The 14,226-nt window shown below is 33.1% G+C and overlaps 1 protein-coding gene across 5 annotated transcripts in view; it reads right to left on the bottom strand.

Moving 5' to 3' along the window:
• The window catches only part of OLA1 (Obg like ATPase 1), a 181,680-nt gene that overhangs the window by 10,866 nt on the left and 156,588 nt on the right, over window positions 1–14,226 (bottom strand). For 3 of the 5 annotated variants that reach the window (XR_016394132.1, XR_016394133.1, XM_089916657.1), the window contains exons 9-11: window positions 8,767–8,907; window positions 7,980–8,076; window positions 5,804–5,926 (exon numbers count right to left, since the gene is read on the bottom strand). Coding sequence is in view for 3 of the 5 variants with exons in the window: in XM_089916657.1 (XP_089772783.1) it covers window positions 5,804–5,926; window positions 7,980–8,076; window positions 8,767–8,907 (361 nt within the window). In the remaining 2 variants the exon portion in view is untranslated. Of the gene's footprint in view, window positions 1–1,984; window positions 2,500–5,803; window positions 5,927–7,979; window positions 8,077–8,766; window positions 8,908–14,226 lie in introns of those variants that run through there. The other 2 variants (XM_089916656.1, XM_022570064.2) reach the window with 1 other exon arrangement.

Genomic DNA, 14,226 nt, shown 5'->3' with positions numbered 1-14,226 from the left:
CAACTAGAGATAAACATCAATCTGGATTTTGATGCAGGAAAACTGATTAATCACGAGTTAGAAAATTTACTCTCCAAATGGGGCTGGCAGATTATAAGTGAACAGAAGCTTCACACAAATATGTTAACGATAAAAGCATTTGTGCTTTTTGGGGGGTTCTGACCTGAGCCATGCCCAAAGTGAAGTTATGAAGGTAATATGATAAAACTAAACTAAAATGCTATCACGGACTTTTTTTCAAATCAAATTTCTCTTAACTAAAAATCTGATTAAGATGGATCTACAGCAAGGTGAAAAACTGTTCACTTATTATCCTAAAAATACATTAACTATCACTAATATTAAAGGAGGGAAAACATGAAGAAATAGGCATATACCCAGTTATCGATATGCAAAAGTTCTTGGAATTCTCAACTTTTGTTGATATACAAATTTGTATACATATATAGAATGTTACAGAACTTCTAACCAAATTAAACATCTTTAGCATTTAATTTCAGCCCCTAATGAAGGCAGTTACCTCAAAACTAATTCCTTTCTCTTACTAATGGTTCTGTTCTACAATATGCAATTATCACATTAGAAATTAGAGAAAGTAAAATTACACAATCTTAAAGGCTTTTTAATGAGATTCCAAACTTCTTTAAGAAGTCTATGCAATTTACTTTGGAAAGGACTCAAAAGCAAGAGATTGGCTTTTTTCTTATACTGCTGACACCCCTAACAAGCCACTAATCTCTACATTCTTCCAGTATAGAAATATAACAGGAATTTTCACTGCAAACTTGGTTAACTGCACCTGTACCTGAGTTTCATTTATGTTTTACTTAGTTCTTAAAAAATAAAAAAACAACTTTTCACTTCATTTTATTCTTATTTCCCTGCTGAAGTTTACTAATTTTTATGTTAGCAAAAGAATATCACTATTTGATTCTCAAAAACAACATACTCACTAAAGAGCTTCTAAACTGTATTCATTACTCAATTGAATCCTCTTTAAACAACCTTTCCTCTGTATAGCAAATTGCCTTTAAAATCATTTCTTTTCTTGCTTTTTGTGCTACATTAAGTAACTTCCAATGTTAAATTTATGTGTGTGTGTTTTAAAACTTCCTTATCTTTAGAGTAACAAAGTAACACAGTAGAGAGGCAAGGGCTGGCCTAGGTAGGAGTCTGCACTCCACTGCAGTGGTCTTCTGATCACAGAGGAGCACAAAAGGGCCGTGGATGGGGACAAGGGCAGTCTTGCAGGAGTGTGAAATGGGAGAGAATGGGAGGGCTCAGGGAGGAGGAAACTCTAAGACTGTCATCATAAAAGAAGAAGGCTAAGTGGCAAATGATCTCCAGATAACTATTTTGTCATTATTTTCTTTCAGAACTTTCTGCTACAATTTTAGAAAGTGCTTAACTTATACATACTAAAATTTCAACTGGTCTTAACATATTTTAATAGCAAGTATTTTAAAAGTTTTGTAATTTTCAAGGTCTAACCTTTTTAGTAATGAACTTTTTACACTCACTACTGAATTGAAACAAAAATATAACCCACCAGATATGAAAGGGTTAGTTTTCACAATAATTTCATAATTTCAAAGGAATGATTAAAAATGAACATTCTATTCAGTATGGTCAGAACAACAGCAACAACAACAAAAAATCCTTTAATTTTTGAAGCAGAATTTTTTTCCAGCATTATTTTCTTTTTGGTCACAGTCACCTATGTTATATCCTCTGTAATATCATTACCATCATCTTTTTATGAATGTCCATCTACAAATTAACTTTCTTGAGACAAATCCCTGGTATACTATTCTTCTGATTCCTATGAAAGACCCACTTTTAAGATACAATTGCAGCTGCCCCACAAGCTAGTTGCTGTGTCACACACACGCCTTAAAATTCTGTAATCAGCAACCGCCAGGTGCCGTATCGCATTCAGCACACCACAGTCAGTCAATACAGACATCCCCAAACACACCAAGGCTGGTTTTGTCAAATGTTTTATTGAGTGTAGACATCTGGAGTACTGTAAAACATGCATTATCTGTAGATTCAAAAAGGAGCAAGCCACATTGTCCTCACTGTCAAATGTGTCAGGCTTGGCATACATGATGGAGATTAATGAAGTATCATGAGAGTAATATGGTTCCTGAAAAGCTTCTACAATTTGGAGTAGGGTCTTAATCACGTGAAAAGCAAAGCTGTTCACATGTAGTGAACTTGCATTTCATTGGAGGTACACAGTATTTTAATTTTAAAACAAATAAAAATAATTCTGTTTGTAGAAGATTCCCATCCCCCCAACTTTATTTGCCCTTTCAGTTTTCAGAAATTTTAATTAAAAAAAAAGTATACGCCTTTTGGAAGTTGTACGTTTATCTGAGTGATGGCTAAAATTTATTTCTTCTTCGGTTGCTGAGGTGTATTAAATTTGAAGAAGATAATATCTCCATCTTCAACAATATAATTTCTGCCTTGTTGTCTGTACTTTCCAGCAGCCTGTAAACAGGAAACACAGAGGAAATGAGATTTTTTACAATTAAATATATAAGGTAAATGGTAGGAGCACACACAAAAAGTATTATACTTCTTGGGTCATATTAGAGAGAAAAAAAAAAAGGAAATACAGGAAGGCACACAAGTTCAAGACTAGACTTGGAGAGGAGCAAAGTACTCCTGATTTGGGCAGCACTAGATTTTCCATACATACATAATCAAAATGTATTCTCCACTAAATTGTTGGTACATAAATGTAATTATACCAATATCATTAAGTTTCATTACATGGTGTTTATGGTACATTTCTGATGTGTCTGCAAACATCCGGCAAGTCACTGTAACAAACAGATCAAACCAGGCAGGAGAAAAGATTATATAACTAGGTTAAAGCTGCTTTATTTGCTTAAAGAAATTCTTTGGTGATACTGGTGATGCCAAAAAGAGAGCTTGCTACAAAGAAAACCATTATCAACTGTCATGTACAGATTTTAAATTATTTCTTTGTAGTTTTTAATTTGATCTTGACAACGACAATACATAGTGGTGTATACTAGAATTGAACACAAATAAGTTTACTGACTAATGGCCCTAGTTATAAGCAGACTCTAATAGGTTGGAACTGCAAAGACAGATATACTTTCCACTTGTAAATTAGTCAGCAAAGCAACTGATTCCACCCGCTGGCATGTAGATCAAGACAGCAATCCTCCGGTAATTCTAACATAAACAAGCGGCAGTTACAGAGACCCAGGTTCACCCCGTGGCACAGCACACACACTTCATCCTCAGCACAACAGGCTCTTCAACATCTACATATTCTCACTTAACACTGCACACAACCAACCCAGTCCCACATGACCCCACACTGACCACTCAACATTGAGGACTTGATGATCTTTTGGAAAAAATTCTCAAAAGTATTTTACTTCTGTTGGAATTTACTGAGAACATGAAACCTTTGCCCAACAGATTAGTGCTTCCCTTCGAAGATATTGATAAGAATGTTCAAAGTCAAATGCAATTATACTAATTAGAAACAAGACTAAGAAAGACCATACATCTGAGGTTAAAATCAACAAACCAGGTCATAGAGCCCTAGTAAGCATATTTCAATTATCTAGACCACATATAAAAAAACACCTAGTAATAATAAGTGTTTTTAAAAATGAAGCTAATTTTTAAAAAGCCAGTATACCCTAACATTCTAAAAGGCATACACACACACACATGATTTTTGTAAAGCTGTGATGTATGGAAGGCCATATGCTACTTGTTTTGAGAATCTGAAGTCCAATGTTATAAAACTATATAGACAACTTAAATCAAATACATATTGACATGACATATTAATGTAAGTTTATATACGTTGTTATCACTCAAGTTTACTACTAATTAAAGGTGACAGTGTTCCTTTAAATTCTCTAGAGACCATTTAATCCATTTCCACTGCTATCAGAAACACTGGTTGAAAAAAAAAATCAATACCCATTTGTGAATCTTGAGTATGTATTAAACAAGACACGTCTAACCAGTTCATTTGCACTTGAAAGCAGCCATCTGTAGAAGCCAGCTTTGCCTAAGCAGATATGATTGCTAATAATGTGATATCCCTGTAGACTACAAAGCCCACACAGAGCTATTCAGTATATAGTTCACAACACTGGCATTAAATTAGTTATGCTGTACTGGTGTTCGAAATACATATACATACATACACATATACACAATCTTGCTCTCAAACCTAAAATCTACTTGATAATGTGCAAGTAAGTATTTGTTGAATAAAAGAAATTCATAAATGCTTCATTTTATTTGGAGTTCAAATTTCGAAATGTTAGTTTTGGAGATTAAAAACCACATAAAATACATCATGGTATTCTAAGCTGAAAAGCCAGAGGTCAATCTTTTCCAATTTATTGTATAAAAGCTCCCAGTTAGTGTTAAGCATTTCTACAAGTAGGCAATATTATTTTATTGTATATTAAAAAATTTCCCTGTATTGTTAAAGGAAGTATTCACAATTTATATATCTTCAAGTTTATTACAACATAGACATCTATTAAGGGTTGGTAAAACAGGCTTATTCCCCGAGAGTATAAAAAAGAAGCAGCTGATTTCTGAATTCTAGTAATAGAAAAATATCCTTATTTTAATCATCTTTATGAAAAAAATATATGCCAGCATCATGTAGCATGTTGAAAAATAATCTGAGATTTTTCAAGTCTAATTAGTATTCTTGACAAAGTCCAATCTTAATACACTATATTTGCATATTTATCTATCGACACAGATGACACTATTGGAAAGTTAATGACTTTGTTTAGTTGTAAATTGTAACTTCTTTCATTCCTTTTTAAAAAACAAAATAGCTCTCATTCCACATTGAACCAATTATACCAAGATTTTTCCCTTCTCTTCCTGGGGTTCCAACAATTCTATTATAGTCCTGCTGTTCAGTATGATCTTTCCAATGATAACAGTGAGAATAAACTAAACTTGAAATAAACTTTTTTGCATTCCTTTGAAATTATGAAATAGTAAACACAAGAGACCTCTTTAAATTCTTTAGCGTTTTCTACAGTAGTCTTCAAATAACAAATTAAGTTAATGATAAAGAAGCCTTCTTACAATGTTAGTTTAATCCCTTGACCTATCTATTTATTGATGAGAGATGACATACCCCCTGGACTTTGCTAAGTAAACCTAATAAAGTCAAACAAAATCAAGTCTGCAACAGAATTTACATTAAAAGAAATCATTTATTACTCATGTATAACACAGCTTCACTATTAGTGGATACAAATCAAATTATACTTAATTAGCTAAAATAAAGCACAATTTTGGACCTGCCCTCTAGTGTTGAGAAAGCAAATCAAGTTCCCAAAGATCTTTAAAAAAAAACGTACAACCATGAAGTTCAGCAAGAACAGGTTTTATTTAACTAAATTTATATTGCTTTCTTTGAATTAATGTTAAACATATACATACTACTTCTATTTCACATATTCAAATATATTAAGTATAATTTTTCATTGGTCATCAGTGAACAAATTCTTTGAAATTATTTATAACTACTTAGAGCTAGCTTTAAAAATTTTTTTTGTTTTAGAAAAACACAAAATTACTGACAATTTACACATTTAAAAAATTGTCTAAAAAGCATGTAAACATCTACAGCTCTTCAATCAGTTGATAGTAAAACTAATGCTGACACACAGTTTAAAAGACAGTTATTCATTTTAATCCTGAGTATCTTCATATTAGCAAAAATTATAAAGTGTGAAACTAGAAAATAATTCCTTACCTTGACCGCATTTTCAGAACCTTCCTCTTTAAAATCTTCGTATTTCATTACTTCAGCCATAATGAATCCTTTTTCAAAATCTGTGTGAATCTTTCCTGCAGCTTGAGGAGCCTTCGTCCCTTTCTTTGAATAGAAAGACCAGAGAAAACTAATTGCATTTAAGATGACTGACTGAAAGCGTAGAGTTTCTTTTCTCTGATCTGCTGTTGGGCTCAACTTAAACTTAGTTTAATATCAGTTAAGATGTCAGATATACAATTAGAACATTTTCAACACTGGGCACTATCTGTGCAGCAGATTTAGCACAGACAGATCAGTAGATATTAAAGAAGTGTAGCTTTGTTTTTCCTAATAGTCATCCACGGATTTATCGATTTAGATGCAGTGGTCTGGTTTCGGTGTAGGTTGCATTTCGATTTTCTATTCTTCACAGTGGAAAAAAGTAAGGATTTTAAATAGCTTTCAAGTTGAATTATCAAAGGTTTCAAAAAGATAAAAAGCCTTGAAAATTTCAGCTCATCTAAAGAACATATAAAAATCAATATATAAAGGGATATTTTTAAGATATTTCCAACAAATCATACAATATATGTTCAGCAAATAATTTTAAAATCCTCATAAAATTTTAATAGAATTTTGAACACTTTACATAATACATACACCCTGCCTCTAACCATGATAAAGGAAAATTCAAGTTGATACAGGAAGAGAAATGTCTTATAATTACCCCATATGTTAAATTACAAGGACGTACATTCCAGACACACACAGCCATGGAAAGAAATTTGAGAAATAATGGTGACCTAAAGGCTGCTTAATAAAGCATGTTAAAGTGGTAAGGAGTCTGACACTATAAAGCACAGTTTTTACAATAAAAGATGTATTGGGTTAATATGGCTACTCACTGACGCTTACCTGACTAAATATCTTAGCACATTAAATCGTGGATACTTACAATCAGTCTTAAAATAAACCAGCTTTCATATTTTCAAGCCCAGAATATGTTATCTTTCCTGCCGTACATACTTAAGTTTGGAAGTTTTAAGGCTTTAAAATATATAGTAAAAATAAACCCTGGCAATTTGTTTACCAACTTGGATTTGCTTTGACATTATTTTTTAAGTGTATATAAAAGGACCTTAGTTTTAAGTCAATCAAACATTTTCTTTACAAAGGAAAGAGGAGATCAAAGAAAAGTGAATCTCACATTCACAAAACGCATTTAGCATTATGTTCAACTGACTCCATGTTCCTATCCATCTTAAATCAAAATAGATGTAACAATAAATTAAGGTAGTCAGTGAAAACAGAAATCAAAGCAGCCCTAAAATTTATCATGTAGCATATATTAAAAAAGCATAATAAAAGAATGAATAAGACACTGAGTATTTCTAAAAGTTCTGACATTATTTTTATATTCTGTAACACTATTTCGGATTACATATATTTCAAAGTATTTTTCAACAGTAACTACCATATTACAATATATTTTCATTTAAAAGCAAGCCATTACAGTTCAGTTTCTATTGTCCTCTGGGAATAAATTAGTCATTCTTTCTGGTGGTAATCAGTTATACATCAATATTTAAAATACATATCACATTATTAAAGAAGATTGAATATAAAACACTGCAAAAATAAACACTACTTTTATGAATTCAAATTTTAAAAGCCATGAATTATTACACATTGAGTTTAGCTCTTTGAGCCCAACTGTGTATCTATGAAGAGCATAATGATGTCATATTGCTTTTATTGCTGAAAATGTAATCCGAGCAAAGCAAAGGAGGAAAGAACCACCCGCAACCCAAACAAACTTAGCGAATACAAAATGAAAAGCAACATCAATTTCACTGCAGACAAACCCAGTCACACAGATTAAGCAAGCACAATACTGGTGTGTCTTATCTCTGACCACAGGAGGAGGGTAGACAGATTCTACAGGATGAAGAAATTCAGACTATGTAATAGGCAGAATCAATTGTTACCTGCCTCAATCAATGCCGCTCCACTTTCACTGTTCAGCAGCTCACAAATAATTAAAGTTATCCTGGACAAAAACCTCATCTGTAATGACTAGCTAACCGCCACCATGACAAACTTCAAAGTCAGTGATATCAATCTGAATTCAATAGTGTGGAACTGGATATAGCTGATGAATAAGTATGAATCTTACCCTGATGGTCCATGCACGCACTTCATCTGGGCCTGCAGTGAAAAAGTATTCTAGTTGGAGTGCTGCAAACCCAGCCTTAATGATCTTTGGCAAAGCGCTGAAATAAAATGTAACAAATTCACTCAACATATAAGTTGATTGTGCCAGAGATCAGTACAAAGCTAAAATTATTCATTTCAAGCAGAAAATGTTAGAGATATTAGTAAATGACCATTCATCTTTTATAATACACTTGAAGAAGTCAGAAAGCACATAACTATTCCTAAAAAATCCCTTCTAAAATTGGTTTTAATTGTACTAGTCTGAACATATCATTTTGAATTGTTTATTATAAAAAAAAAGAAAAATTTGATCTACCCATTCTATGATTATTTTCCTCCAATATCAATTATTTCCAGGACGTGGGTCATGAAAGCAAAATTATTTGATTGAAATCCAATGTTTAAACAATATATTACTGTTACTCAGAAAAAATTAAGGCAACTGATTCACCCTTTCCCCTCCCCCACTGAACATGACGAAAGAGTTTTGGCGATCATTCCTTCTCAAAAATATACATAACTAATACCTATGTTATAATTAAAACACTGTACGGAGATGACAGATGACAGTTAAAAACTTAATTTAAAATAAATCTTTTCACTCTGTCTCATGGTAAAGAAAGGAGAAGATTCCCTCTTTATAATGGTAATTACTCTGTCATTTATTATTCTATCAGCGCAAGCAATTAAATTACTGCAAGGAAATAGTTGATAATAAAGTGTAGGGAAAATGAATGCTAATTAACCTTTGTGTCATGTTCGCTTCCAGATACTTCTGTCTCTCCTCAGCACTCAATTCTTGCAACTTGAGTTCCAAGGCCCCACTAAAAGGAATGACCAAGGCACCTGGGTCATACTTGTCCACCCACTCTTTAATTTTTATCAACCTGTAGACAAAAAAGGGCACAACATTATCTTGTAGTGCATGCATGACTGTACCACATTCATTATTATCAAGTAGCACATACATATTCATAAGAATCGCACAGTTTTATGACGCCATCTTTTTGTGTATAGCTTTCCAAGGTCAAGGCATTAACAGGCAGCAATTGCTTCAGGTATACGCCATAATATTTTACTGCAATCTAGTTTTACTTTAACACATTATCTATAGGAACTAATACAAATATTTTTAAACTTTTTACAGTTACACTAAATTTGCTCAGCATTAACAACTGTGACCTTGAAAACCTCAATGTTATGATTTATTATTCTCCTTACTTTACAAAGTATATTTTTAAAAAGCAAAAACACAAAGTTCTATATTTATAGGAATCACACCTAAAAGCGTCAGCTAATTTCGAAGAGCTCTGACAAATAAAGAATTTGTTCCACCCAGATATCTATATGCCTGGTTCAGTTCCTTCTTGGACTAACAAGACTTTACAGTTGTCACTGGTTTTGAGGGAGATTTTTGTTAGTTAAAAAAAAAAAAAAAAAAAAGTCCGGAAATATAGATTTACAAAAACCTAGTTGATTGTGTACACATTGTTCTTATGAATCTCACTTTTGTAGGATCATGAATAATAGAACTACAGAGGAAATAAAGTACTTTAATAGCAAAAGGGTTTGGAAAGCCAAATCAGTTAGGAAATTGATATCGAGTGTTACCTGAAAAGACATTATTGAGTGATCTGTTCCAAAACGTGGAGTATTTTAGCCAAGTGGTAGTTAGAACATAAATGAGATAAGTGTAGTGAGTATATTAACCAGGTTCTGATCCTACCACTTTTCTAGCTTTTTATTCCTGGGCAGGTTACTAAACCTTTCTAAGCCTCAGTTTCCTCACCTATGGAGATAATAACAGTACATATTATAATGTAGGTAAAGAACCTAGAAAAGTAAAGCGAGGCATATAGTAAACAAATATTAACAGCAGTTAGTATTGTTAATTTTTATTCTCAGATAATCACAGCATATGTGCCTATGATTCTGGAATAGAGCTTAGTATAGAACTGGATATGGATTTCATAGTTCAATATATATCATAGTCTCATATAGTTCCACTTGTCTCCCATATTTAGACCAAGGTTTTAATAACTATCATGGTAAAAAAAAGTGAGGAAGTTATCCATAAATAAACAATGCAAATGTCACTACAGTGGATAAGAAACACAAGAACTAAACCACAAATTCATCAACACTCACCCATCAAAGAAAATGGCAGGGATGAGAGTTATTAGAAAATTAAGAATATGGTCTACTGAGTAGAATGGGATAAAGGAATGAAAAATTCACACAATAGTTCATACATGTTTGTTATACAAGGCTAACCTATAATTTACTTATTTAATATTTATCAGTGGTTTTTGATCTTCATAATATATTTTTCCTCTTTTGGTCACATCCTAAAAATAACGAACCAATCCCTAAAAATGTATTTTGGAATAAAGTATGTGTCCTTTAAAATAGGGAATCCAAACCAGCTATTTTCTTACCTAAAATTATGAAGGAAAGGTTAAAGAAAAAAGTAAAAATTTAAATTGATACTTCTTCCTATAATAACATTATGAGATTCTAACTTAGTTTGTAGACTTACAGTATTCAAACAAAACTGTATATTAAAATTTACCATCAATGATTTAGTAACATACATTTATTATACAAGTCAAAATCAAATATGTAATTTAAAAAAAGGAAAATCACATACCAAATATAGATTTAATAAAGTAAAATAAAACAAGCCCAAGTAAAAGGATAACATATATATAAAATACACATTTTGTTTCATAAATATGGTCAACATAACTAATAAAACTAGAACTGTTATGAGACAACAAGATAAGAAATAATTACTTTGGCTGAAACATCAATTCAGAATAACAATAGTTTTACCCTGTCATTTTAACAGCCTTTCCTGCAGATTCCTCAGAGGGATTATTTGCATTCCTCAGGTGTTCTATTGTACAATTCAGATGAATAAAGACTTACAAATCATTCCTCTACCGCCAATGTGAGACTTTGATCTGGTGAATACACCATTGTACCTTAACTATAATTGGCAAAAAACCTGACAGTGTAGAGCATCACAAGCTTAATAACAAAGGAGAATATCTCAAAGTGTTGACAGATGATCTTCATAATGCAGAAGCAGAGCTGGTACATTTTAGCAATAAATGAGCACTGAGGTCTAAAGGTCTCTAAAGTGACTGACATCAGACCTGCTATAGCCTCACTAAAAGAAAAAGGTACCGTAGCACTCTCCGTAAAGTGAGTTAGGTCTTTGCCTGCAAGCTTCACTTTTGTGACTTTCACTGTCATAGAAAACACAGGGAAGATGAAAAGTGAGTTAGGTTCTTTGGCTGTCTGCTTTACTTTTGTTACTTTTACTATCAAACAAAAGCGAGAAATGTCCCAAAGTGATTTTTAATTACATATTTGAAATAAGCCTTGAGTAATTAAAAATACGACTTGATTTCAAGGTTATAGACTGAAATACATATAATATATCTGTTAGGTCTTATGGTTACAAAAGTGTGATAATGAGGCCAAGATCACAAGTTTGAACCCCATTGGGACCAGTTACCTTTTGCAGAAAGATGTCTATTCTATTGCTACAAACCATACCCCAAACTATAGTAGTCATCTAAAAAATGTGAGCTATTGGCACATGAGGGATATGGAAAATCAAAGTTGAGCTCAGTACCACTACTAGAAAAACAATTTCAAGTACATTCTGTCAAAGTGACTGAACAGTAATCTCCATACACAAATGTTAGCAAATGTCTAAAGAAAACTATCCAACTATTAGTAACCAAAATAATAATGATATTGTCATAGAATATCAAATTATATGAGGGGAGAAGAAACAGTAAAGATAGTACACTCCTAAAGAGTTAAACTGTAAAGACTTTCAGAGCATTCATTTTATAAGTTTATATAAATAGATTATTGCACAAAGCCAGAGATTACTAATAAGGAGCCAGAGCCACACTGATTTCCCCAAAGTCTTATGAGTGACAAATGGAAACAGGAACTGCCATTAGTTGTATTTTTCTTCCTAGTAATGATTCCACAGCAAGGAGACTAAGCAGGGACAATCAGTTTTCAGGCTAAAGGGTTATGCTTTGAGACGCACTGGCAGGTTATGATCTGTTAGTGTCTTCGGACAAATGAGATCTTTATTAAACTAGCATTAGATTTCTAAAAGATTATGTCTCAAATATACCTTTGGTCTTATAACCTGACCTTCTTATCCAATCTTGAAATTCCAGATTCCACAATTTGATTTTCCTAGGGTTAATTTACATGGTTTATATTTCTCTTCCAGGTACAAATTTTATCTAAAAATTGTATTTGTTTCTCTTTCAAATCTACCTGTTCTTTTGGGATAACATTTTACACTTGTTTAATGAATTCTTATTCTCTTTCAAGATTTCTAAAAGATTAACTTAAAAGTTCCTTTCAGACTGCTCTAATTATTTCTAATTTCTTGTGTATAACTCTGTCCCCACCGCCCCATCATATGCCATCTGCTTATGACTTCTCAAAACCGCTGACTCCTGTGTATGTGCTGTGTTGTTCTTGGATGTGTGGTCATTTGGCAGGAGCCATTTTGTTCCAAGAGAGTCTGTGGTCAACTGCTGGGTTGCTGACGTAGTTTTGTGGTTGTTTCTTCCAGGGAAAGACCTATGGAAGGTCTTGGGCTCCAGATCACTTTGACAGAGTTTCTGCACTAGGTTACTGGTAATGCAAATTGACCTGCTTCTTCTTATAGTACAGTCCCAGTCTCTAGTTTCCTGAGAATAACAGTTTCTTCCCTTTTCCAGAAGGGGTGGGAGCTGGGGGGTGCAATTTTCTAGTATCTGATAACGGAAAGGACAGCTCTTTCTAGGCTTTATGAGTGAGCCTTGTTCCAGCACCTGCAGCCTGGGCCTGTGCTCTGAGTCTTATTTCTATATGGAAACTAAGGCCTCTAAGCCATGCGCTCAGTTTTCCCTGAGGGCCACACACTGTTGAGTACACTTGCGACTATCACTGAGTTTCCTCTTTGTTTCTGGCACCTAGAGAATCCTTCTTCTTGCTTTCAAGTCCTGCCGCGTTCTAAAAATATCACATCATCATCAATACTATCTTTCCTGGTTATTTCCTCTGGTGTTTCTATATATTAGAAACAAGAAGGGAGCCCCCTATATTGGTTCAGTCTACCCTCTTAACTGGAAGCTCTCCATACTAGAGTTAAATTCTCCATTTTATTGTGTCCTAATACAACAGCTTTCAAACTTTTTTTGACCATCACCACAAGAAGAAATCGATTTTATACCTGATTCAAACATATGGTGCACATGCACACATTATTTTCATATACATATCCAAACTGAGACTGGTTTCACAAAACAATACTTACCTTTATAATGGGAATCTCAATGGTACGATATTCTGCATAAAACTAAATTCTTGAAACTTAAACTCCTGAAATAGTTTTCTCTAATATACTTTAATAAGAATTTTAATTTATTCTTTTCTACACTTCATGCCCATCCAGCCATTCAACTATCCCCAGCTACTCAAATTCTGATTTTCTACAAATCCTTTAAAGATGGCTCAATTTGGCTCTAAAGCCAAGTTATATTACCATTTATGCTATCTTTGTTGAACATCAGAACTCTCTCAAATCTGCTTATTCTACTTTCCAGCGTCAAAGTAGATTTAAAATCTTTAAAATTGTTACATATGGTAATATTAGGCCCTTATACACACCTTGTATGGTTTCCTGTGTGAATCTAGGTCTTAACTTTAAAAAAAAATCACTGATATCTTGCTTTTGACTGAATATAAATGCTGGCAAGAGCCATATGTCAGTACTCAGAAAATGAGGCAACTTATACGTCAGAGGATCCAGGGCTGGTTCGTGCAGTGACCTAACATGATTCAGTCAATGTTATTAAGGACATGACCTTTACTAAGCCAGTTCCACTCATGTTGTTCAAGGTATAGATATACCAAAAATCCAGGGGGCACTGATAAACACTAGTCTCCTCCCTTGCAGGTTTACTCCCATTTCTATTAAAACCACTCAAAGTCCCAAATAATGACTTTAAGATATCACATTTTTCTTTTCCATTTTCCAAACATGATCACTGCAAATTAATGTCAATTTGCAGTGTTCTAAAAGAAAAAAAAAAAGAGTAAGGCTTATGGAAGGTAAGGCTATCTTCTTAAAGATGACATAAACATTATTTATTAATCCAGTTATTTTACAAATG

This window comes from Delphinapterus leucas, chromosome 8 (genome assembly GCF_059928025.1).
Source record: "Delphinapterus leucas isolate spDelLeu-1000000601 "Yukka" chromosome 8, BTC_Dleu_Yukka2, whole genome shotgun sequence".
Taxonomy (NCBI): Eukaryota; Metazoa; Chordata; class Mammalia; order Artiodactyla; family Monodontidae; genus Delphinapterus; species Delphinapterus leucas.
The sequence above is the reverse complement of the archived record's forward strand: the minus strand, read 5'-3'. Positions and strand labels throughout refer to the sequence as shown.